The sequence below is a fragment of the Podarcis vaucheri genome, assembly GCF_965113315.1.
Source record: "Podarcis vaucheri genome assembly, chromosome: 2".
NCBI classification, from domain to species: domain Eukaryota; kingdom Metazoa; phylum Chordata; class Lepidosauria; order Squamata; family Lacertidae; genus Podarcis; species Podarcis vaucheri.
In genome coordinates, this window is record NC_138760.1 from 67989353 (window position 1) to 68016076 (window position 26724).

The 26724-nt window shown below is 42.1% G+C and overlaps 1 protein-coding gene across 2 annotated transcripts; it reads right to left on the minus strand.

Moving 5' to 3' along the window:
• Window positions 1–266: 266 nt before the first annotated feature.
• DCTN4 (dynactin subunit 4) lies at window positions 267–19083 on the minus strand. Of its 2 annotated transcripts, XM_082211802.1 has the most exons (14): window positions 18872–19083; window positions 13999–14069; window positions 13053–13231; window positions 11940–11983; window positions 11010–11117; window positions 10329–10349; window positions 7945–8018; window positions 6214–6326; window positions 5978–6087; window positions 5752–5825; window positions 5159–5213; window positions 4247–4354; window positions 3244–3341; window positions 267–2549 (listed from the first exon to the last, which is right to left on the minus strand). In XM_082211802.1, exons 1-14 carry the CDS (start codon window positions 19004–19006, stop codon window positions 2336–2338), a joined length of 1404 nt encoding a protein of 467 aa, XP_082067928.1. In that variant the 5' UTR covers window positions 19007–19083; the 3' UTR covers window positions 267–2335. The 2 variants fall into 2 exon arrangements, with proteins under 2 accessions (XP_082067928.1, XP_082067929.1); XM_082211803.1 differs by lacking the exon at window positions 10329–10349 and having other exon boundaries at window positions 18872–19082.
• Between the last annotated feature and the right edge of the window lie 7641 nt (window positions 19084–26724).

Here is a 26724-nt window from a genome sequence, read left to right on the forward strand (position 1 = left end):
CAAGCAGGCACTGATGAGGCCGACACCTGTTTAGGTCCATCAGTGCTACTGTATCAAGTGCTCCACAGCATTCCTTATGCCAAGCTTCCGCAGCTTGTGTTTTGCGCATATATAAGGGCATAGTAGGTACACTTAAAATCACTGCACTCCTAAATCCAGTCCAACACCACGATGTTTGCATAGCGAGAAAAAGACAGTGGCAGATGCTGTCCTCTACATTACACCCTAAGCATTGGTGCTATCAGAAAAAGTACACAATAAAGAAATGGCTTTGTCTGCTTCTTTATTTCAAGTTCACTACATTAAGTAAAACAATAAGGCAACACAGTCATTTTATTATTATTGATAAAGGCAGAGTGTCTCCAGTGCCCTCTAGTGAGGATTCAGTGAGATGTTTCTGCAGAAGTGTGTAATACAGAACAGAGTCCTAAAAGATTAAAAGGAAAAAGCTTCCAATGTATGCCCCAACTTTCCTATATGTTTTGCAAAGAAGCTTCAGGTGTGTATCACTTCAGCACAGCAACAGCGCTCAAAAATGAAGTTCCCAAATATTACTCAGCCAAGAATTATCTTGACAGAATTAAATCAGGGGTTAGTTTGAGTTATTTTAAAAACTGAGATCAGCAGACACTAAACACTACACATTTAAGAATAAACACTGGTTAGACTTCTTAAACTCATGCTTTATATTGTGTATAGTCTACGCAGGTCTTGTGAACATCAAGCTTCTCTTTTTCTTTACATCCATTGCACAAACTGGATAAGGTGCCACCTTCATCCAAATGCTGCCAAACAAATGAAGACTTTTAAAAGACACACCTCTGAAAAACTTGCAGTCTACAAGAAAACAGTTTTCCCACAGCCTTGAGTCCATTTACTTTAATGCAAGATGGAAATAAGCATTCCTCTTTCTGTCTGAGGCTACAAAATAAGCTCTCATATTGTAACGCACACCTGTTGACAACAGTATTCAATCACGTGATTTGCACATGCCCCCGTTACTCCCAGGCTACAACAGCAGAGCCCCATTCAAAGCACACCTACATCTGTTACATAGTCTGAGAATTATAAGCAGAAAAAGCAGCCAAGTTCCACCATATGCATTTTTCTTCTCAGTAATCTAACAAAAAATATTAGCCAAGAAGTTCGTGTTGGAACTTATCTCTGCATTTTGTGTCTGTGTGTGTATGCAACACTGCAATGCTGAATTTATGAGTATGGGTGGAAGATTAGAGCCAAGCTCTGGGAATTAGAGTTTACAACCATTTATTTCTTCCATTTGCTACTAACAAAGCCTTGTGAAAGCCATTCACTTTTTCTTATAATGGTATGGAAATCAAGTATTAAGTACATTGAGTGCAAGGATGCACAGTGGGCGCTTGTAGCTACTTTCTCAAGAGATTTTAGACTTCAAAGGATACCGAAAGTGATCTCACGTATCAAAATTCTCAGCTATCTTTGGTCATAAACCTATTCCTAAATAAATAGTTTAACAAAACACACACAAATGATTCCCACAATGGCACCCCTGCTACAATAAGTACACTACAGCAGCATTTTCATTTATGAACTACCCTAGATCCTGTTCCATTTTTACGCCTGCATCTTCCAATGTAAGAGTGGCAGAAGACCCGCCCTCCTCCCCACAAAAACCTGCAGAATATTGGGAGGAGCATTCAAATGCCTTTTTTTCTTAAGAGCCTTTCCTTAACAAAGTATGCAGGACAAGATAACATCTTATGAAATATCAACTTCTGGTACATGAGTAAAAGGCCAACAAGTGCTATTTGAAACAGATGGCACATCCAATTGAAGGTGGAAGCGAGAGAACGTTATACTGCTGCCGCTGCTTGCTGTTTCACTATAGATGGTGCTACTGCGGCCTTGGAATAATTTTTACTGTGAACAGAACCTACCACATGGGAGAGAGATGTTGGCATTATGTAATACTAGCTTTGCAAAACCGATGCAGAGAGCGCCAAGTAAGGTCGTTTGCTGGGAAATCCCATGCCGTTTTATCAAGGAGCAATACAAGATGACCACAGAATGTGCACACAAAGCTTTCTGCTACAAAGCTGACCAAGCGTGGGGGGGACGGGGGACGGGACCATCAATTCATAGGTGTTACAGAGAGGAGAGTCATCCAAGAGTGTGGCTCTTCTCTTCTAATCTGACCTCTGCATCTTTTGGCTGAAATTTGTGTCGTGCGAGCTCGTATCTGATGGGAGCCTCTGTGAAGCAGTGCCTTCAGCATTTTGTCAGGATGCATTCTTCTATAGAACAGTGACACAATGTAGTGTGTGGCCATCGTTTACGTTCCAGTTACAGATGCGTTTCACGGAAGTACAGGGCCCAGGCTGAGCTCAACGTGGTGATTGAGCCAGATGACCTCACAACTCTGATCACTTTCCTCCGTGGGCCGGATAGGAGCAGCAAGGTTTTTGAATTCATGTTTCATCTTAAAGCTCACAGTAACTTCTCCCTCTTCTTTCTGTGGAGTGACCTTGATGAATATCCCAACTTTGTTAGCCTTTCGGAAGGCTATGATGCTGCAAAGGAAGAAGAGAGGTTTTAATATAATTCCACAACACTTCCCTGTGAGCTATGTCGCTAATAAAGTTTATTAGTTGCTTAAGCCAACTAGAATAGCTAGACAGAACTAACCAAATAAATGGACTCGCCCAGTGCTAAAAGATGAGTTCATGGGTATGCCTGAATTTGAATTTTCAAAAAGTAAGAGAAACCCCTCTGAATCAGGCCAAATGTCCACAAAATCCAGTATCTTGCTTCAAACAGCCAGCCAAATACCTCCAAGAATCCCACAAGCAAGATATGAAGTCAACAGCCCTCTTTCAAGCCTAGAAACTAGAACTGACACATATTGCCTTCCTAGCAACTAGCATTCAGAGGCATGCCAGCATTGATATATCCCTCCATGAACCTGTCAGATTCCCTTTTAAAGGGATCTAAAGGAAGGCTCTAATTGTTTTACATGAAGCACTTCCTTTTGACTGCCCTGAATTCCCTGCCAATCAATTCCACAGACCACCCCAAGTTCTAGTATTATATTGGGGGTGGGATGTTCTTCAATCAACTACTTTCTAAATTCCAAACTACACAAGCAGAGGAAAATAAATACTGTGCTATCAGTTGCCAACCTGGTCAGAAGCCAACACCATCAACCGCCAATGAATCATGGATGACAAATTGATACACAGGTCTGTAAGAAATGGAAAAGCTTACTCAGGATCATCTTGAAAATCTTGAGGCTCTGCCAGCTCGTCATATTCTGCTGCTGCATCTTTGCCAGCCAGGAGTAGCTCTTTGGAAGGAACCACCACCTGAAAAAGAGTTAAGCAGAAAATATGTTTTGCGACAAGTAGCCAACCAACATTCACCCTGCTTTCCATGTAGTATATATACGGTAAGTAATGGAGCGGGAGAGATTGCCTGTGGCCAACTGCAAGATACAACACTGGAATGAAAATACCCAATACATCTTCAGTGCATGTTCTATCATCATTTATTATATATTTATATTCCGTCCTTCCTCTCAAAAGGAGCCAGAGGAGCAAACTGTCAGGGAAGAGTTAGAGTTAGAAGATTCCAGTTTCCCAGAGGAAGAAAGCATTCCCCAAGCAGGGGAGGAGAGCAGTGAATTGAAGAGAAGAGAGCCACAGGAACAACAGGGAGGGACCGGCTGTTCCCAGGAAAGGCAAGGGTTAAGTTCTAGCTCAGTTTCGGAGGAGGGGAGATACAAGCCAGCTCTAGCCAGGAGGTTAGAAAAAAGAGCGGGAAAGCGAAGGGAAGGGCGCCTTCGCCATTTTGAGAGTGGCTGGTCAAGGAGAAGCAGAGCTCAGAAGGTATCTGGAAGAAGTGACTCTGAGGAATAATATTTAAGAACCGTTTATAAGATTGTTTTGTTAATACGCAATAAAAAGTTATAAAAGAACAAGAAGCGTTTGTGTGGTGATCTGAAGAGGACAACGACCAGTCCTGACACAAACATACACAATTTTTATAAAAAAACAAACAAACCCCACCTAATATGGCAAACTCCTTAGTGTTTATGGCATCCACATGGGTACCAATACCATGTGGAAGTCTCTTTTTTGCATAGCTACATATAAATCCACCCTAAGTCTTCAATGACAGATGGCTATTTATAGGAGCATACAGTCAGTGTAGCTTCCAGCACAGCATCAAAGTATGGCCCAGAATCTATGCTAGGAAGAAGCTGCAATACCTTAGCAGTACTACTGGTGTCATCAGGATCACCTTCCTCACACTCTTTCAGTGTCACATGAGTGAGATTTTCCACTGGATTGGTGAGAGTTAGAAGAACTTGACTCTCCTGTGCAAATGACACACACACAAAGGAAAAGATCACTCTCAATAAGAATCTTTCACCCTGTTTTTATCCTGTTGCAAAAACCACGTTTCTGCCTTCCACTGATGCCTCTAAAATTCACAAATTTATCACATTTAAAAAACAGCTAGTCTTCCAATCATTCAGTTAGTGATTTAGGTAGTGTTTATATTTGTCATAGCAAGCATTATATTGCAAAAGGCATTTCCTCCTATATACATGAAACGGAGTTGTGCTTTAAGATGGTGCTTTTTAAAATGTCATCCAATTATTCAGGAGGGGGGAGACTTTTAGTTGATTGCAGTGTTTCTCAACCTTGGGCCTCCAGCTGTTTTTGGACTACAACTCCCATCATCCCTAGCTAGCAAGACCAGTGGTCAGGGATGATGGGAATTGTAGTTCAAAAACAGCTGGAGGCCCAAGGTTGGGAAACACTGGATTAAAGATCTTCCCAGTTCATCCATCCAATCAAATAAACATCAATTGCGGCTCTTCTGAAACTACGGCTTGCTCAAACCATGATTTGGTGTGGTGTCTTAAATTGAACCAAGGTTATAAAAAAATAATGCACTCAATATGAAAAACTATATAAAATAAATAAAAAAGTTGGTTTAACACTCACTTACATGTAACCTTTAAAACTCCCAGCTCCCAGAAGGCCCAAACATCATAGCCAATTGTCATAAATGATGGGAGTTGTGGCCCAACAACTCTGGAGGGCCACTGGTCCCCATCCCTAGTTTAAAATCCCACCTCTAGAAAGACTGATCAAAATACACGAGAACAAACCTTCATATAGCGCAGATTAGGAATAGACATGATTCTCACTTCTGGGATATAGTTGCTACAATACAAATAAAAGAAAGTAAATAGCAAATTCAAGTATAAACCCAACGTCTCTAGACTTCTGACTGCAGTTTCACTTTTTAGATATCTGGCTTGCCTTTCAATCCAGAATGGGTTCTTAAGATGGTGATGTTTTAAAAAGCGGGAAAGGTAGATGACTATGAGCACAACATGGTATAATTTTTTAAAAAGGGAACTGTACTGTAGATTAGCTACAACTTCCAAAGTTTTAACTGAGGTTAAATGAGAACATGGGGCCAGGTGGTTTAAATGACATTTCAGAACTGGAGTTTGTAAACCAAGTAGCCCTCTGTACATAGACTATTATGTACCTGCATGTAGAAGATAAGTCACTAGTGTGTCAGAGGGAAGGCTAGACTAGATCCCTGTTCTCTGATATCCCAGTTTGCTATGTGCTGTGATTTCTGTTTTAGGAGCTCTCACCTACAGTCTGAAGTGGAACAACTCAGGAGAGAATAGAGACCCAACCATAAGTGTCATAGATTGTTGCTCCCACCCATATCCAAAATACTTACACAGCTACCAGCTGAATTTTGAATTTGATGGATGTAGGGTTGAACTCTGGTTTACTCAAATTGTGTTCACATTTCTAGGGGAAACAAACATTAACAAAATGTGTGGCCAAACAGCAAACAACAGCCTACAACTACAAATGCTACCACTGAGCCAATTTTTTATACAAAGAAACACCAAAAGCAGTAGAAGTAGAGACTAACATATTTTTCAGGAAAATCTACATACCCGGCACCGAAGGGAGCGTTTGATCAGCAGATGCTTATGACGTGGGTAAAGTTGAGAAGCACAGATTGGCTGGAAGTCTGGCTGGAGGAGGCGCTGTCGTAGGGTTGTCACTGTTCATAGTACAGAAAGTTAACAACAACAACAAAATCAGTTTTGAGCAATATGAAAGAGGGATCACCACCTGAACACAATAAGCTGGGGCAGGAGAGCAAAAGAGATATGCTAAGAGCTACTACCTTCTGTCAGATTGATTGGTCGTGTGTAATAGTCCTCAGGCAAAGGCTCCACTTCCTCCACAGCTTGAGCAGGTTCAATTTTTATCTCCTTCTGGTCCTCTCCATCTTTCAGCCTGAGGCAAAAAAGAAAGCAGCTGCTTAGGATAATCAGAAAGTTGCTTTGAAGTAACTGAGCACAGTAAAACCTCAATAATATTACAATTACTGGCTAAATTAAAACTTTTGCAGAGCAACTGTAAGCAAGTTGCTGGTTGACATTCAGACTTCCTTACAACACCTAGAACAATGACACAAGGCTACAGAGAATGAGTGGGAGAGAGAACTTGCTCAGCCAGGCGAAGGTGAAAATTGATGTGCTTTTCAAAACCATTTCTTGAAATTTCCCCATCTTTAAGATAATACCATAAATGAGATCGGCATGTAAATATTATAAAGAAAAAGTTGTCAACATTCACTAGCCTTAATTTTCACTAGTTCTGCAATCCTTAAATGCCACACCCTTAAAAAAAAACTTCTTAAGAACAGCTGTTCTAGGGATTAGAGGATTAACAACAAGGAAAAAAAACAGAAAGGGACAAAAAAGCAGATTCTATTTAATGTTGTCCCATTTATGGAGGCTCCTTGATCCAGAGAAGGCTTCTGCTGACAGAAGGGGAAGGGAGGCAATTTCCACAAATTCCTCCTCTCTCTTATTTTTTGTTTAGTTAATAACATTTATATAGTGCTTGCTTGTAATAAAACTTCTAAGCAGTTTATAAAAATATACAGTCCTCCATGCCACCTCTTTTAACAAAGAGCTGAAGAGGGAAGGTGGAGTCAGAAAAAAACAAAAAACGCTACATACATAGGAAAAGAAAGAAAGAAAACCAACCCACAGCAGGGGTGGGGTGAGCTGTTCAGTGAACAATTTAGAATGGAAAATGGTTGACATAGAAAAGGATTAAACATAGTTCCCCTCACTCCCTGCTTTCAACCTTTCCCTCACAAAATGGCTTTTATCAAGCTACACAGAACTGCACTGCTGAAATCCCAAGGCAAACCGTCCAGAGTTCAGACTCGCTAAGCACACAGGGGCTTACTTCCAACAACACATGCACAGGGAACTTGAAAGAGAGCCACACCATACATTTAAGGCACATCCAATGCACATTACTGTACCCCAAAGAATCTTGACATAGATATAATTCCCAGCACCCTTAATGAACTGTAGCTCCCAGGATTCTTTGGGGGAAGCCATGTGTTTTAAATATGCACCAAATACATGGTGTGGATATGCAAAAAGCACCTGAGGTTGTTTCCTCTGAAGACAAGGTCAACAGCAAAGAGACAGAATGAGCAAATGCTTCTGGGTTTGCAAGAAAAGATGATGCCCACAGTACACTAGCTGTGTACTGCACTAGCACAGATAATCAATCTCAGGTGCAAAACTTAAGGGAAGAGACTGGTAGCAGTCACACTGTTGTGCAAAACAAAGCAGAAGGTTTAGGCACAACTGTGAAGTACACATCAGTGCCAAAGCACACTCCAAACTGAGCAATGGACCTCTTCTTCTTTTTTTAAAAAGGGGGGGAAACAAACTCCTCCTGAATATAAGCTGCGGGGGGAGACTCTGGATCACTCCTGGCAGTCTGCAGGCAATTTATTTGCACCTTAGATGAGCAGCAATTGGCAAGCTTGTGAAATTACATAATTTCACCTCTCGTCATACATATAAAAAGGCCTAGCACTCACGAAAGTCCTGTGAGGGCACTGATAGGGGCCCCGGGCCTCTGACGCTGGAGCCTGGTTCCAAGGCCATACTTGTCCTAGGAAAGAAGTATGCAAGGAAAGTTAGGTCTGTTGATTGTAACAAGTTCAGGTGGTTTCTGACAGCTTGAGGGGCATAAGGGATCTAGCATGCGCACACACGCACACACAAAGGCAATGCATATGGTTTTCTCTCTCTGTTCAAATGAATTTTTAGTAGCTTGGTTAATAAAATAAAATAACTGATCAAATGCTGGAAGAGGGACGCAGCATGCTACTGAAACAACCCTATTTTTAAAAACCTCCTACCCTGACCTATTTTCATGTGATGCTCCAATGGATACTCACTTGACAGCTAATGTAGCTTACTCAGAGCGTAACTGTTCTCATACTGGGTATAATTTTGTGACAAAAATATATTTGACTACAGTTAAGACACCATTGGACAGAAAGAAATAGTTGTGATAATGGTATGACACTCTACAGCTCAGATTAACTACCAAGGTATTCACTGACAAGTTGCTACAATTCAACTAGTAACAAATATATAGAACAGTATCAACCGTAAAGAAACAGCATGGTTGGATATACAGTGGTGCCTCGCAAGACGAAAATAATTCGTTCCGCGAGTCTTTTCGTCTTGCGATGTTTTTCGTCTTGCGAAGCACGGTCCGTCGCAACTGCGCCTCTTCAAGCGGCTTTAAGAAAAAAGCCCAAGACGTTTTCGTCTTGCAAAGCAAGCCCATAGGGAAATTCGTCTAGCGAAGCAACACAAAACCGAAAAACCCTTTCGTCTAGCGAGTTTTTCGTCTTGCGAGGCATTCGTCTTGCGGGGCACCACTGTACAGCTGAACTTTCCTAGTCATGCTGGCTGGGGCTGTAAGTCCAACCTCATCTGGAGGCACCAAGTTGGCTACTCTTGTACTAGAGCACTGCACCAAGAGCCTACCCAACAGAGAAGACTTGCACAAATATTTATTTGCACACCTGTTTCCATCCACTCATGGTTCTCTGGATTCAGTGTTATCCTATAACCACCCTGCAATTCAGGTCACTAGATTTCCAATCAACATTCAGGAAAACAGAGAAACAAAGATTTAGCCAATGCTACTCTGGAAATCATTGGCTGTAGGGGTCGTGGGATGTGGATTTCAACTGAAAATTTCCCAGGAAGCAGTCCTGTTACATCCTGTGTCATTTTGTATGGTGGTGGTGCATGTCATTTTAGGAAGAAGGAACATGCGCTTGGAGAAAAAATGGTGTATGGTGGTACCTCCGGTTGCAGACGGGATCCGTTCCGGAGGTCCAGTCGGATCCTGAGGTTTCCACAACCTGAGCACAATCTGTGCATGCGTGCGTGGCGAAACCTGGTAAAATACTTCCAGGTTTGCCACATGCACATCCCGAAATTTACGTAACCAGAGGGTTACATAAACAGAGGTTCGACTGTACTTCTTTCTACCTGTATGACCTATGATATTACATCTAAGTCAGAGAATACTTCTAATAATGACTGTTGCTTAAGAGACAGACATAATACAAAAAAAAGCTTTGACGTTTTAAACTGTAAACCAGCATTGTTGTAGACAGCAATACAGATGCACATATTTTAGGAGTGAATAGCTTTGGGGGTGGGGGATTACATGAGCAGGGATCAAACACCCCCAAAGAAAGGACCTGAATATAAGTAGCGCCCCTACACCAGAAAATCCTGCTGGGGCATTAAACAGAGTCCAGACCATCAAAAAAGTACTCTGCCCACACACCCAGCTGGTTCGCACATCACATCAAGCTGGTTTATGGATTAATCATACAAATCCCACCTGACTGCAGCTCAAGTCCCCATGTGGCTTCTTCCTTCCACAAGCTATAGTATGGCTTGTCATGTTGCCTAAACCCAAAGTTACTTACAGGCAGTGAGCTAGAAATAAACCAAGAACAAATCTTAGTTGATTTCTAGCTTGCTGCTTGTGCATGTTCCTAGTTGAGACATCACAGAGAAAAAAAATTGGTTTGCATTGGAGGTGAAGCCGCAAAGGGACTTGTGCAGTATAAGGGAAGACATGTTCACAATTAAACCATGGTTTAAGATAAACTGAGGCTTAGCATGTATGAACCAGCTCACTCTGTTAGCAGGGACTTGAACCGGCAAACATCATTCTTTATATGGACAATGAAAATGTACTCAAAGTCCATAGCAATAGGTCTACCAACCTTGCCCACTCATTAACTGTATGCAAACTGGACTTCAACTGTAGTACTACAAGCACATCCAAGACCAGAAGGCTGAGCACACTAAATACTGACATACCGGTAGAACACAAGTGGTTTCAAAGGTTTTAAGGCTATCAGAAACTGAAGGGACTTACCACTACATGTATAGTGTGTTGCTGCGGAGAGCCCCCCAATTAGCAGCAGATAGCAACGGAGACAAGGAAAAAGCAGCAATAAAGACAAAAGCAGATGCACAGAGCAAGCAGGTTATACGGGTATCCAAGAGGTAGGAAGCATATGCAAAAATATTCAGCTAAGCAAAAAGTGAGCCTTTCAAATGACACAGGCTGCACGGCTGAAAACTGAAATGAAATATTGTCACATCTTATGATTTCTAGCACATAGCAAGTTTGTGCTGACTATGAGCTAGGCAAGCAAATACTTAGTGACAAATATTTAGTCAGTATAATAAAACTGAAAGCAGGAGCATCTTGGCCTAGCTGATTTCCAGCCCTGACTAATTCTTGCTCTTCTTAATACAATCCTGGGTTACTTGAGGGATTTCAGGTGTCTACATTTTGGTAGTGGACAATATCCCTTAATAAACTGCAAAACACTCTGAAATCTTTCTATACACAGATGCTTGGAACTTGTTCTTGGAAGATTATTGATCTGACATGGTTCCAACAAACTCTGAAGATTTTTGTTTGTTTTGTTTGCTTGCTTCTTTTTTACAAGTCTCAACTAAAAACAACATTTATGCCCTTGAAGTTTAAAAAACTGTCTTCTGATTATGCCCAAGAGCTCCAGAATTCTGTATTGTTGTCCTAGCTCACCGAAAAAGCAAGGGGCATGTAGGGTCTGCGTCGAACCAACTTTTTACGATCCCTCTCCATCTTCTCCTTCTGAGCCAGCTGTTGATAATACTCGACCAGTTTGTTAATCTGATTAGAAAGGAATGCCAGATTAAGATGTGAGCTGGAAGAAAAGCTGTTCCTGGTAAAGTAAAGGTTAAACAAAATGGTGGATATACTTGGGGGGGTGTCCCTTTTTGTTTTTTCCTTAGTTGAGCTGCAGCAGCAGCTTCTTGCCCAACTCCTGACATCAGTTAACTGACCCAGTTAGCTAGCAGTGTCATGCACATCCTAACAATTTTACCCACTGCTCTTTCCTCAGAGAAACTGAAAAAAGAAGCTTGCATTACATCATATCCTACTCTTAGGTGGAGATGAGCTATGCCCTACATCTCAAAGCCAGGGCCAGACAGACAAGAAGGCCAGCAGGAAATAGAGCTCTCATTCTCAAATAACTACTCTGAACAGAGTAATTCATGTTAGTGGCAGTGCATCTGTATGAGAAGGCTCAAATCAGTGTAGTATATTGGAGCTGGGGAAAGATGCTGACCTCTGCATGACACAAGGTCTGTGCCAATTCCTGATGACTGCTAGTTTAAACTGCATTCCAGCAGCTAATGAGGTCAATGTAGGTGGGCCACTTCTCAAAGAATGCATGTTGTGGAAAACGGCTTGGACTACTTGGTATGTTTTGCCCAACATAATGTCATCCCCAGCCCGTTTGATGCTACAGTGCTAAATCAATTGAGGAAAGATGCAGTCTAGCCTCAACCATGCAGGACTCATTCTTTCAAGTTTAATTAAATGTTGATTCTCTTCTGTGAGTTAAGAGATAGACAAGAGCAGACCCAACACAAAGACTCTTCTTTTTCAGGCTACTCTATGAAAGAAAAAGCAGTTCCTTTTACGTACCTTCTGAGTATGAGGATTTTCTGGCTCCTGCCAACCTCCACTGGCTGCAACACAACAAAGCATTTTTTTAAAGGCTGGTGGGTGTGGGGGGAGGGAGAGAGCGATCATACATGCACTGGACAGAGAAAATGAAACATCCAAAATTATTGCCTGCTTCTCTCCTCCTCTCATCTAACCCAGACCACGGTTCATTAAATCTGGTATTATTAGTATCAATGTGTCAGATACCAAAAGCTTAAAGTTCTTCTGCATCACAAGCTGAAAATGGCAGAACTGCTTAATATAGCAGCAAAGATGTGTTTTCTATACTTGTGTCTGAAGGTCAACATGAATGCTGGGGCACAGAGAAATATTTGTAGGAAATTACTGACAGGCGAGAGTGATGTTGAACCCATCTGACACCCACATATTTTCACCTACAAATGCCCCCTTTCCTTGAGGATTATTCCCCTACCCAGACTATTCTGGGTTTTAGTATTCAGCTAGGCAAAACACAGCAGAAACATAGCTAGGGGTGCAGAATATATTTCCAGGGTGGGGGAGAATAATGCACACTTCCTTCCACCATATATACATGGTAAATAATACTACAGCATGAAAAATGTTACAACACATGAAATTTCCACTTATATTTATACTGAAAGCCCATGAAGAAGTCCCATTGCATAGGCCAGTGGTGGTCAAACTTGGCCCTCCAGCTGTTTTTGGACTACAACTCCCATCATCCCTAGCTAACAGGACCAGTGGCCAGGGATGATGGGAATTGTAGTCCCAAAACAGCTGGAAGGCAAAGTTTGGCCACCACTGGCATAGGCAGAAGTTCTTGTGTTAACGGGACAACTTTGTGGGATACAACCCGCTTTTTTTTGCTTAGTTTATGCAGCCTGTGAGCAAACAGTACTCCAAGGACATAGGCACGCATCCTCAGAGCTCAATTCTGACTATTTTGGTAGCATAATAATGACACCATTCACCAATGAAAGCTAACCTGTATAAGCTCTTCACACAGCCCTACTTATCTTCCCAGCTCTTAGTATTGAATTACAAAAACATGTCATGAAAAAGTTTTCTAACGACACTTGCAATATTCATCTGAAAACCAATGCCACTCACCAACTGATTTATCTGCCATGCCAACATCTCTGGAAGTCCAGCGGCAAAAGCCACAGGCCAGGTAATAAGCCTTCTTCATTGTGGTCTTGGCTGGGTCATCAGGCAGCGGAGCAGGGATGCTTGTTGCTCGGGTAGAGAGAGTGTGCATACAGCAAGGACAGTCAAAACAGTTAGCACACCTGAACAGAGAGAGACCAGCATGGAAGTTTGACTCAAGTTTGTACTTGAACACCAGGGATTATACCTGCTGTTCAAGGCTCCTGGTTTTCTGTTTTATAACTCAGAAATTGCCTCTGACAAGTTATAAAACCAAATTCTTTCCAAAGGTGTTACTATGAAAGAAAGGACTTAATAGAACCAGTCAACAAAAAACAAAGTAAGCCATTTCATTCCACTTCCATCACCCTTTGTGAAAGGGCACAAAACATGCTGCAGGCAAAGTTTCAAATCTGGTCACAGTAAACATTCAAGATTCCACAAGTGCTCTGATCCACTCTGCATGTATTTCACAGAAATTCACAAAAGCATAGGTGTCAATGTACGACAGATGTAAATTCATTCTGAAAGCCTTCTTACAGCATGGGAGATCACCAGCAATTCCACAGTGTGCTTTTCTTGTGATTTCACAAAAAACCACATTGAGAGTGTGAAAAGGAAACAGGCTCGTGCTCAAGTGTAAATTAATGCAGCAATATTTCTCCAGTACTGTCAGTAGTTGGAAGTGCAGACTATAAACAGAGTGCTAAGTCAAACACACAAAAGCACTTTCCTCATCACAATGAGATCACATTGTAAATAAAATCCTTACTTAGAGGATTTTCAAAATTGTTTCCGATTCTTACTAAGGTGCTGTGGACAAATATACACTGATAGAAGGGAGACTATCCTATAGCATGACAAAAGTATTGAGTAAGGTGAGAATCACAGAAGTAGCATGTAGTCTTACCTATTCTTCTTTAGCTTGGCTTCAGCTGATGGCATATTTTCCAGGCAACTGGGACAATAGTGAGAATCCACCTAAAAAAATACAAAAAGGCATTTTTCATTTTGCACCATTATCCTTCACCAGATCCTTTTCCAATACAAAAAAAAACCCCTCAACTTTGATTTTTTTTAGGGCTACACAGCATAGTAGGTAGTTCAAGTTATGAGACATTAAGTCCCCAGTCTGGTTCTTACCTTTGTCATGAATTCATCAGATGGCTTAGGCAAGCCACTCCCCCTCAATTTTAAAGTGGAGTCTGTTAAGGATGCTGGGCATTGTAGCTCTGTGAGTGGGGAAAGCTACAGTTTCCAGGATTCTTTGGAGGAAGTAATGCATAAGTACACAGCCTTATACCTCTTTACTTACAGAGTAGTTATAATGAATACAAAGATTCCTTTATAAGGAATGTGAAATGTTGTCAACCCCCCAAAACACTGAAAAGTATCATCATCTTAAAACTGAGATGTCTGGGGAATTTCTTGACCTAAACACAAAAAATTATTTTCAAACAACAGACAAACAGTTCTGGCAAAGTTATTCAGTTTTCTAATGCCCAGGAACTAAGCCAAATATGATTACTGTCTTACTATTCAGATGGAATTTAACAGTATGTTGCTGAACTATGTGCTAACAACCTTCCACACTGCCACTCTCACAGATATCATCATCTATATTATTCTGAACACTGGTGGAAATAACTGAGCAAATAATTTCTTGTTCACACTAAAGTACTTTATTTCCAACTTATCTGAACCTTCAGTCCTTCCAGAATAACATAATGCTACTTCTTGAGACATTGTATATTTTAAAGATCATTTATAAGCAAAGGGGCACATTACAAACAAATGCATGTAATAAAACCCCACCTTTAAAAGAACTAGCAAAGAAGGGGAGTGCCTAATTTCTTCCATAACCCTTAAGAATAAAACAGCTTTACTAGACGGATTTTGAGTGGACAAGCATTGGGGACAGTCAAATACACAGACCACTTCACCCTCCTGAGTCTGTTTTTCAGCCTTTCTGCTTTGTTTATGCATTTGCATGCAGCTTGACCCTTGCTTACTCAGGGTTCATACACCAGAACAAGGCATATCAGAATTCAATACCCGCTTATTAAATAGGTCTTACATATGAGTAGACATGTATAGAATTGCATTGCAAGGCATTCAAAAATAAACATTTCAGTTTTAATAATTTTAGTTAAATCCAGCGTAAATTAAAAGTTGAATCCTGACAAGACAGAAGTACTGTTTTTGGGGAACAGGGGGCGGGCTGGTTTGGCGGACTCCCTGGTCCTGAAAAGGGTAACTGTGCCCCTGAAGGACCAGGTGCGCAGCCTAGGAGTCATTTTGGACTCACAGCTGTCTATGGAGGCGCAGGTCAATTCTGTATCCAGGGCAGCTGTCTACCAACTCCACCTGATACGCAGGCTGTCTCGCCAGAATGGTGCATGCTCTAGTTATCTCCCACTTGGACTACTGCAATGCGCTCTACGTGGGGCTACCTTTGAAGCTGACTCGGAAACTACAACTAATCCAGAATGCGGCAGCTAGACTGGTGACTGGGGGCGGCCGCCGAGACCACATAACACCGGTCTTGAAAGACCTACATTGGTTCCCAGTACGTTTCCGAGCACAATTCAAAGTGCTGGTGTTAACCTTTAAAGCCCTAAACGGCCTCAGCCCAGTATACCTGAAGGAGCGTCTCCACCCCCATCGTTCCGCCTGGACGCTGAGGTCCAGCGCCGAGGGCCTTCTGGCGGTTCCCTCATTGCGAGAAGCAAAGCTACAGGGAACCAGGCAGAGGGCCTTCTCGGTAGTGGCGCCCGCCCTGTGGAACGCCCTCCCATCCGATGTCAAAGCGATAAACAACTACCTGACATTCAGAAGACATCTTAAGGCAGCCCTGTTTAGGGAAGTTTTTAGTGTATTTTTGGTTTCTATGGAAGCCGCCCAGAGTGGCTGGGGAAACCCAGCCAGATGGGCGGGGTACAAATAATAAATTATTATTATTATTATTATTATTATTATTATTATTATTATTAATTAGGATTTCTACACAGGAGCAAATATTCAGATCAGGAACTGTTAATAAAATTATGTTAGTTTTTCGGAGCATCAGTTCCATTTATATATATTTTTAAAAGGTCATCAAATTCAAGCCATGTATCCAATGTTTTATTCAAACAAAAAATTCTCAGTATAGAATCCTGTATCTTGCAACATCCACAGACCTATAATAAAGAGGAATGCTTCCATTATCCCAAATGAAATAATTTATTGTAATTTAGCAATGAATTAATTTTTTAGCTAAAGAATAGATGAAAATGAAGAAATGAGGACAAAGAAACCAACTCAGCTCTGAATCAACTGGGTATCAATACAGGGCATACAATGTATTTGCATATACAAATTAAAAGACTAATTTAATAGTTATTACCTCTTCCTAAACTATTCTGAGATTTATAGTTCAGTAAAGGAACCTTTGGACTTCTAGCAGAGAAAATTCAGCAAAGAACAATTGTCAAAGAACAATTCCAAGGATTCTTTCATGAATCAGAACTGGAATAAAACCCATAAATTGATCGTGCAGATAAACCCTTTGGATTATTTGGCCTGAAATGTGTTCACTTTCTTCTGAGAGCACATACTGACTTTGAAGAGATTTGTTCTGTAACCTTGTCTGATGACAGGACAAAGCAGGTTTTTGGCTGTTCTAGTCACAGCGTTTGATGCATATCAACAATGCTGATGCTGTTCTAATTCTTCTTAGCTATACAGAAATGGTGAAAAACAGTGATATGCGAATTACCTGCCACTGTCTTTCTCCATCTTTTACATAAACACAGGAACACAGAAAGGTAAGGATATCTAAGCCTGTATGCTCTATTGTGACCAACAGTGTTTCTCTAACAGAAGTCTTCCCCATCACTTGCCACCTAATCCTTTTAACTGGAGATGCCAGGGACTTAATCCTGGGTCCTTCTATAGGTACAGCATGTGCTCCACCACTGACCTAGGCTTTACAAATGAATTCCCAACCTATCACATTGGCATCTATAGTTTATAAACTTGAATAGAAGAGATAAGGCTTACCAACACTCATCTAATATGTTATTGCAGTGGGGGGGGGGTTATACTGAAAGACTGTGAAATAATACAGATGTTCTTTACACAAGTCAAAGTTATCATGAAAAGAACACTGGACCAAGGTGTGGGCAGGCAGGCGTGACTTGTGAACAGAGTTGCAACTTCAGCGCCCAACTATGCCAAAATTAGGTGCAGAAGCAGGCTCTAATCTTTAGACATTTGTTAAGCCAAAGTCACAAAGCAGCATGGCTTTTTAAAAGTTTTACAGCTACTTTACTTATTTTGATGTTCTAACAAAGTAAAACATGTGTCCAGGCCTATTTAGTAATCTTATGTTCAAGGTAGGCACACTATGAACTGGCTGTCTCCATTCTCTACAGCTTAAAAGGGTGAAAAAGTTTTAAGCGTGAAAAGAATTCAGCTAAGATATAAATGACCATTCTGTGTAACAAGAAAATTCACAGTGTCAAACTCCCTGGGTGGTACTCAACCAGGTAGTGTTAATTAATGGACACATCTCAGTTATGTTCATTAATTTCAACCGGTCTGCTATGAGTAAAACTTAGCTGAATACCACCCTCTACATCCAAATAAACTGGGGGAAAGAAGACAGAATTTTTAAGACAATCAATTAGAGGTTGTGATAGGAGTGGCTAATCAGAAAATGACTTGGCTAATCAGAAGAGAAAGAAACTGGTTTCTCCACATCCATCGTTCAGCCCAGACACTGAGGTCCAGGCCCAAGGGCCTTCTGGCGGTTCCCTCACTGCAAGATGTGAGGTTACAGGGAAGTAGGCAGAGGGCCTTCTCGGCAGTGGCACCCACCCTTGGAACGCCCTCCAATCAGATGTCAAGGAAATAAACAACTATCTGACTTTTAGAAGACATCTGAAGGCAGCCCTGTTTAGGGAAATTTTTAATGTTTGAAGTTCTATTCTGTTTTTGATGTTCTGCTGAAAGCCGCCCAGAGTGGTTGGGGAAACCCAGCCAGATGAACAGGGTTTGTTGTTGTTAAGTCGTTTAGTCGTGTCTGACTCTTTGTGACCCCATGGACCAGAGCACCATAATAATAATAAATCAGTTGGTAAGAGTGCTGCATTTTATCCGTAATCACTTTTGTGACTTGCACAAGACACAATATGCTATAGAAATGGAGGGATGGGGCACAAAACTCAAGCACCACACAGGCTGCTAAAAGAACAAATAAGAAGACTGGAAAAGATTTATTTTACTGTGATGACTATACAGTACAGGAAGCAAAAGGGGAATTAATATGTAGCTAATTATCACCCCTTACACAGAGAGAGAGGGAGAAAGAGAGGGAGAGTAACAGCGCCCCACCAGCCTACTGCTTACAAAATGCTATAGGGCTTGTTGTGACTTAACTATCCTGTGCATAACTCAGCTCTGCCAGAACAGAGCAACCGGCAGGCTCACACCACCCCAGGAAGCAACTGAGAGGCTAAGAAGGAATATAATTAACAACACAACTCCAGTGATGCCAGACTATAAAATGAAGAACTGGCATCCCGCGGCAGAGATGAGGGAGAGGGCGACGCTACCTCCACACATCATATATAAATCAAAGAATGATATGCACCCTCCTCCCTCTAACCCATCCATCTCCCCTAACCAACAGAATGAAGCGAAGCAGCGAGTGGCAGCTGGACGGGCCAATCAACGGGCTCTCGAGACGTTGGATGTGGCGCCCCCCCCCCCGGTTCTCCAGCCCCCTCCCGGTTTACCTCATGAGAGACGCACTCGAGGGAGCGCAGCTCACTGCAGTAGCGGCAGAAATAGAGCTGCGAGAGCGGCATGCGGATCTCCTTCTCGCCCCGCACCAGGTACGAAACGCGCTCGGACTGCAGCAGCGAAGCCATTTTGGAAAGACGGGGACCAGCCCCAACCTCTCCAGCCGCTCGCCGCACCCAGCCGCCCCGACTTCCGCCACTTGACCCGGAAGAGAACCGCTTGGGCTGGTCACTTCTGGGTGACGCTCTCTTATCTCCTCCTGGCGTAACGTCATGGGGAGGGGAGATGAAATACTGTACTGTAAATGGATGGTTAAAGCAGAAAGATACATAGACTGATAATTTATATTTATTAACTATATATAAAATATTATATTTGCTTTCGTAGATTTTCACAGGTACAGGAATGCAGGTTTTGGTGTCTTCGGGTGTCTTCCCGTGTAAGAGTCAGGGTGTCTGTGCGACGTTTCGACGAGGTCCCACTCGTCATCTTCAGGCTGGTGCTTTCGGCTTCTTGTTACTGGAACAGAGCAGAGTCTGGTGTTTGAGTTCCTATAAATACTGTTGAGGGGTGTGGTGTATAGCCTCCAACGTTCTGGGCAGAGAGGAAGTTCCTAGATTAGTGTGCCTTTTCTTCTTTTGTTCCTTAATTACTTGAGGGATATCTTGGGTGATTTCATGAGTGATATTCTGAATACCACTGGGTGGGTCATTAAGTGTAGATTAGTTGCTAAAGCTTTCGTGTCTTGACCTCTTGAGCTTGTGAAGAGTTTTTCTGAGAAGATGGCTGTGCTGCATTTAGTTGTGCTCTGGCTTGGCTTCGTGTATAGGGGCGAGCTGTGGTTTTGTGCCTTGTGCCAGCCAGATCTGTGTAGGGATTGCAGGGGGGTGCAGCATCCGGAGGTGCCACTATAGTTTGGCTACTGGATGGAGTCTGTAATATGTCTGTGGAGAGGGTCTGGGTTTGGGTCTGGTGTGGTTGATTGGTGACGGCGTTCTGTGTGCCTCTGGTTCTGGTGTCGGTTTTTGTGGGGAGGGCTAATTTCCAGATGTCTGGCAGGCGGGACGTGTCGTCACGCTTGTTCATGTTGTGAGGGTGTTTCTCTATCTCGATGGCTTCCATGATTATTCTCTTGTGGTGATGTTCCATGTTAAAGAGCAATTTGGAATCTGCAAAATTAATTTCGTGTCCTGTTTCTTTCATGTGTTGGAAAAGAGAGGAAGTTTTTTCTTCTTTTTTGACGGCATTCTTGCCCTCCCCACAAAAACCGACACCAGAACCAGAGGCACACAGAACGCCGTCACCAATCAACCACACCAGACCCAAACCCAGACCCTCTCCACAGACATATTACAGACTCCATCCAGTAGCCAAACTATAGTGGCACCTCCGGATGCTGCACCCCCCTGCAATCCCTACACAGATCTGGCTGGCACAAGGCACAAAACCACAGCTCGCCCCTATACACGAAGCCAAGCCAGAGCACAACTAAATGCAGCACAGCCATCTTCTCAGAAAAACTCTTCACAAGCTCAAGAGGTCAAGACACGAAAGCTTTAGCAACTAATCTACACTTAATGACCCACCCAGTGGTATTCAGAATATCACTCATGAAATCACCCAAGATATCCCTCAAGTAATTAAGGAACAAAAGAAGAAAAGGCACACTAATCTAGGAACTTCCTCTCTGCCCAGAACGTTGGAGGCTATACACCACACCCCTCAACAGTATTTATAGGAACTCAAACACCAGACTCTGCTCTGTTCCAGTAACAAGAAGCCGAAAGCACCAGCCTGAAGATGACGAGTGGGACCTCGTCGAAACGTCGCACAGACACCCCGACTCTTACACGGGAAGACACCCGAAGACACCAAAACCTGCAAAATATTATATTTATGTCTATCTGATTTTAAATTTTATTTCATGGGTGCCACAGAACATGTTTTAACGTTTCTGTACAGAAGCCACAAAATTTACTGCAGGATAAAGTCTGTAGCTGTGTATAATATATATATTGTTAAGAGCTGTGTTGTAAGCCACCCTAGGGACATTTCTGTGAAAGGTAGAAATAAATTAGGAAGCGCATCTCAGTCCTAATCTTAATTAGTCCCCCCCCCTTTAAATAAAATTTTCGGAATTCCTTCCGATGATCAAGCTGGAAACTGTTTAGGACACATAATCCACCCTGAAAACCTCATACTATGCAAAAGCACAACTGAAGACTCGTGTTTACTTTGTCATTTAGCCAGTACCTTAGTTCTATAGCAATGTTTATGGAAGCTTAGATATATTTACAGTGTTTTCCCACCTGTCGGTGACGCCTCTCCTCCTCCTATCCAATCCTTTTTCTTCTGCTGTAAGCTCCAAATGGAGTTGAAAATTGACTTTCCACAGATATGTTTTATTTGCTGTGTGTGGCATGGGTACTGTGGGGACGGTGGTGTACACATTCACTGTAAGCCTTCATGAACCTATCAGAATGCAGCATTTTAATTAACTAAAAATACATATACAATATGTGAAGTCTATCTAATGTAGCAGGCAGCTTTGCCATATGTTTGTTAGTAAAACTCTTAATGGAACTATGGTACTGGTTTTAGGATTAAGGTACCAGGTGTAGCAGGGAGGTATGCTACATTTTACACAGTGTAATCAGAACCATGTAACTATAGGTTCCTGTCAAAAGAAGCACCTTGGAATCATAGAAACATAGAATTAGAAAGGACCTTAGCGGTCAACCCCCTGCCATGCAAGAATCTCAGCTAAAGCATCCATTCTAAAGCATTATATTCTTCTACGGTTTATTTCATCATTTGTTTCTGGCTTACAAAACTTCGTTTTAACTGTGGTTTGGCATAATATTAATCCAGCACCCGTCCGTAACCCTGGCTTGTTTGGCCACCCCATCTCAGATGCTCAGAAAGCTACAAATGTACCTTAAGCCAAGAACAGCTGGGAAGGAAAAACCAAATTTTGGGGGGTGTAATGTACTGAGTTGAATAGGATCCAAAATGCAGCAGTCTGATTGGTCCTAGAACAATAGGATTCAGAATGCAGCAGTCTGACTGGTCCTAGAACAATGCAGCAGTATAATTGGTCCGCAGGAGCCACCCAATCCAGCTCCAGGTGGAAGTGAATCCACAACCTGATTGGCCTACAGGAGAATCCCAGAATTAGCCAATCATGTGCAGCCCATTGTGTAAATACAGTGGTACCTCGGGTTACATACGCTTCAGGTTACATACGCTTCAGGCTACACACTCCGCTAACCCAGAAATAGTGCTTCAGGTTAAGAACTTTGCTTCAGGATAAGAACAGAAATCGGGCTCTGGCGGTGCGGCGGCAGCAGGAGGCCCCATTAGCTAAAGTGGTGCTTCAGGTTAAGAACAGTTTCAGGTTAAGTACGGACCTCCAGAACGAATTAAGTACTTAACCCGAGGTACCACTGTAATGTATATAAAGCGGATATTGTGGGGGAACTTCCATTCCTCCTCACCTCTATGAGCTGAATAAAGAGCATGAAATCCACTCTTTACTCCGAGTATATTTCAGGGGGAAAGGTTATGGTTTGTTTGATCATCTGTTGGACAACTGATAGTTGTTGTTTTTTTCCAAAAAAAAAAAGTGGCTAAAACAGACTGTGGGTTAGCATTATTTCTGAACTATACACTTGCAAGCTGCTCTCATGCCCCTATATTGGAAGGTTAGCTAATTAGTATGAAGTGGCCACTGAAAACTGAAACTGTTTCTATTACTTGCTTAAAACATAAATAAATAGAGTCAGCCAAGAATAGACATATTTCCTTGGCCTTTTAACATCATGCAGCAGTGGAATATTCCAAGAGAAACTTTCTATTGTTGTGTAATGTTCCACATGGAGGAAATCCAGTTTCCCACGGCTGGGCTATTCTTTTGGCATCCTGAGAAATGCCTTAATATGAATTTTCAGTAAAACAAACATTTCATATCAAAGGGAGATCTTAACAAAGGGCTTTTACTTTTCCTTCTCGAGGAACTTTGGTGTGGAGTTTCCTCATCTTTCAAATCCCAACCAAATACATGCTCATGCTCACCTCTATAGAAATTCCACATACCCTGCAAGCTCAATTAGAGTCATCATTTCCTCTCAGGGACAAGCAATTGATTTAAACAGTTTATTTCCTGGTTGCTTTTGTAGCTTTAGTGGGTCCCTTGATGTGCTTCTAGAAGGTTTCATCTGACGAAGACAGGTTTCATAAGAAGAAGGAAGCAGAATGACCAAATGGCTTTCCTGAGTTCGGGTAGTAGTGCCCTCCCTGTGGAATGCCCTCAAGGAAATAAGCAACTATCTGACTTTTAGAAGACATCGAAGGTAGCCCTGTTTAGGGAAGTTTTTAAGGTTTAATGTTTTTATTATGTTTTTAGATATGCTGTAAGCTGCCCAGATGGGCAAGGCATAAATAAAGTTGTTGTTGTTGTTAATGTTACCACCAATCAAAGTGGATCTTCATTGTTTTGAGCACTTGAACCTGTGATGGCTCTCTTCTATTTTCAATGGTCATCATATTTAAGCTGTGTTCTAAAGAGGGATGATGTCTACACCAGACAAGACCTAAATTGTGAGGTCCTTCCCTTGGCCACTAGAACGCATAGAAGAAGATTTTTTAAATGTACTCATGTTGAAATAAGACAATTATCAAGACAAAGAACACTCCCTCTGAAAGGGTGTGATGTAGCTTGGAGCATTTAACGAAGTTCTTATCCCTACCATGGCACCTTCTGGGGTCAACAGGAAGACCAGTTTAGCTAAATGTTCCACCTTTTCCACTAGGATTAAACCCACAACAGAATACAGTGGTACCTTGGGTTAAGTACTTAATTCGTTCCAGAGGTCCATTCTTAACCTGAAACTGTTCTTAACCTGAAGCACCACTTTAGCTAATGGGGCCTCCTGCTGCCGCCGCGCTGCCGGAGCCCGATTTCTGTTCTTATCCTGAAGCAAAGTTCTTAACCTGAAGCACTATTTCTGGGTTAGCGGAGTGTGTAACCTGAAGCGTATGTAACCTGAAGTGTATGTAACCCGAGGTACCACTGTAGCCCAATGAATCGTTAGCTGCCAGCACATGCAGAATACAGAGCAACAGGATTCTATGGTATCAAAATATAACAAAATATACGTATATTAACAAAATTTTAAAAACAGAGCATTGAAGTCAGTTTAAATCCAGAAGAAAAGATTGTTTACCCTTTGAACATGCCCTGGCTGTTCTAGGCAAATAGCTTCTCTTATGTGCTACCTTCCTTGTGGATTAACAGCATGGACTTCATGGAGCTTCACTTGCTGAAGATCCCCAGCACAGGACTTAGCTGAGCATGTATAGATGCCTGTGGAATTGACACCGTGGCCTGAAATGCTTCAGGATGCCCAATGTTAAGAATTTGTCAAGAATGTATAACTTGTTGCTTAAGTGGAATACACAAGACGAAACAGTCAAATCGGCCATGATTAAGTGGGCACAGGATATTGGTCATAATATTATGTTTGCTGACTGGGAATGGTTATGGAACACCGGTATAAAATTTACGGCATGTAATGCCTTAAAGGAAAATATTATGAAAATGATTTACAGGTGGTACATGACTCCAGTCAAGCTAGCAAAAATCTATCATGTGCCAGATAATAAGTGTTGGAAGTGTAAAGAAACTGAAGGTACTTTCTACCACCTTTGGTGGACGTGCCCGAGGATTAAGGCTTTCTGGGAAATGATATATAATGAAATGAAAAAGGTGCTAAGATGTACCTTCCCTAAGAAACCAGAGGCCTTTCTCTTGGGCATTAGTAACCAATTGGTGTCAAAGAAAGATAGAAACTTTTTCATGTATGCCACTACAGCAGCAAGAATACTCGTCACCAAACATTGGAAGACTCAAGATCTACCCACCTTGGAAGAATGGCAGATGAAGGTAATAGACTATATGACATTGGCTGAAATGACTGACAGAATCCGTGAACAGGGGAAAGAGACGGCGGACGAAGACTGGAAGAAATTTAAAACTTATCTTAAGAAATATTACAAAATTAATGAATGCTAAAATGTTGAGGTTCTGGAAAAGGAGATTACAGCGACACAAGACTAATTAAATGAAAAGAACAAATAAGGAACTAAATTTGTTAAAAATTTAATTTAGGACTTGCTGAAATATTTTTTGGAATTGGGATGTAGAAAGGGGAGGTTTGGGGGAGTCAAAGAAAAGAAGTTTATGAAAAAAAGGAGATGAACTTATACATGTTTGTTTTGTCTTTTTATTTGTGTGTATTGTTTTTTTAAAAAAAGTTGTAAAATCAATAAAAAATTTATAAAAAAAATGAAATGCTTCAGGATGTTAGCAGAGGTGAACCAAGGTCCACCCAGGTTGCCCATTCAGGGAGGCAGGAAGGGTGGGACCTTGAGGTGCAACAAGTTAACAATCGAATTGCTCATGGAGGAGTGGGCAAGCTTCTGGCAGGGCAGATAGAGACATTGGCTCTCAAGCAGTGCCCAGATCATTGTGTGGGGTGGGGTCCATAACAACTTTGACAGTGATAACCCTAGGGATGTGTTAGAAGGCCGCAAAGTGTGTGCGTGTGTGATTTAGCTGAAATGGGAGGTGTGTGTGTGTCTGAGAGTGAGGTTTGTGAATTTCATTAGATTTCATTTCCCTTTCCTATGCTGCTGCCAAGTACAGGGCTTGCTAACTATTTAGTCCAGGGGTTGTCTGTCAGCCTGGTCCCTACCACCCACTAGTGGGCGTTTCAGGATTCTAGGTGGGCGGTAGGGGCACAAGCTGAATCCTCCTCCCATTGAGCACTGGTGGGCAGTAAGGAAATTTTACCATCAAGAAAGATGCATTAGTAGGCGGTAGGTATAAAAAGGTTGACTACCCCTGATTTAGTCAACCCCACTGCACAATTGTCTGTTTTGAATAGAGTTTTAGTCATCATTGGCAATATAAGAGTCTCAGTATAGTGTTGTGCGTGCACCACTCAGCTCTCAGAAACAGACACCATAGCGAGCTTCCAGGAAAATATGACTTCCATGACTCACATTACTTCATCCGGCACGTGTATTTTCATAACTCTGACAGTGAAGAGAGAACATAAACAAAAAATAAAAAAACAGCTGTTGATTTCAGAAAACTAAGAGCAAGCTGCAATTCTCTTTCTTATTATTCTTTCATGCACTGCAAGGCAAAGACCTGACATTAATGATTCCAGGGCTGAACCTCAAGTGAAGTCTTGCATATGTTCACATTCTGGGGCCACATTATATGCAGTTGCTTATCTACATGAATGCATTTTACGGTACTTCCGCATAGGAAAACCACATGTACTCTGTGATACTAAGTAAAAGTGTGGGAAATGTGCATGTTCCATGCAACAGGAAGTTGAGAGAAATGGATCCAATGAAGTAAGCTCTTCCTTAAGAAAACTCACATTACAGCACGTTTCCTGGTCTTTAAGGTGCCACCAGACTCTTTACTATGATGGTGGGTTCTCACCAGGTCTACATGTGTTTGTCTGCGTATGTCAGAGTTTTTCTTTTGTGTAAAGCAACTACCGTATTTTTCGCCCTATAGGACGCACTTTTTCCCCTCCAAAAATGAAGGGGAAATCTGGGTGCGTCCTATGGGGCGAATGCTTTCGCTGAAGCCTGGAGAGCGAGAGGGGTCGGTGCGCACCAACCCCTCTCGCTCTCCAGGCTTCCAGAAGCTCTGCGCAACCCTCGGGAGACCGGCTCTGAGGGTTGCGCAGAGCTGCCTGCAGTCCCCGGCTCAGCACAGCTCTGCGCGGCCATCGGGAGCAGGGCGCTAAGTCCCGCCCCGCTC

Bases quoted from the DNA above. Each gene is read 5' to 3' on its own strand.
- DCTN4 (XM_082211802.1), bottom strand. From the start codon at position 19,006: ATGGCTTCGCTGCTGCAGTCCGAGCGCGTTTCGTACCTGGTGCGGGGC. The intron at 6,088-6,213 runs GTAGTAGCTCTT...TACTATGAACAG, and splicing joins ACCAATCAATCTGACAGAAG to TGACAACCCTACGACAGCGC. The intron at 5,826-5,977 runs GTATGTAGATTT...TGTTTCCCCTAG, and splicing joins AACGCTCCCTTCGGTGCCGG to AAATGTGAACACAATTTGAG.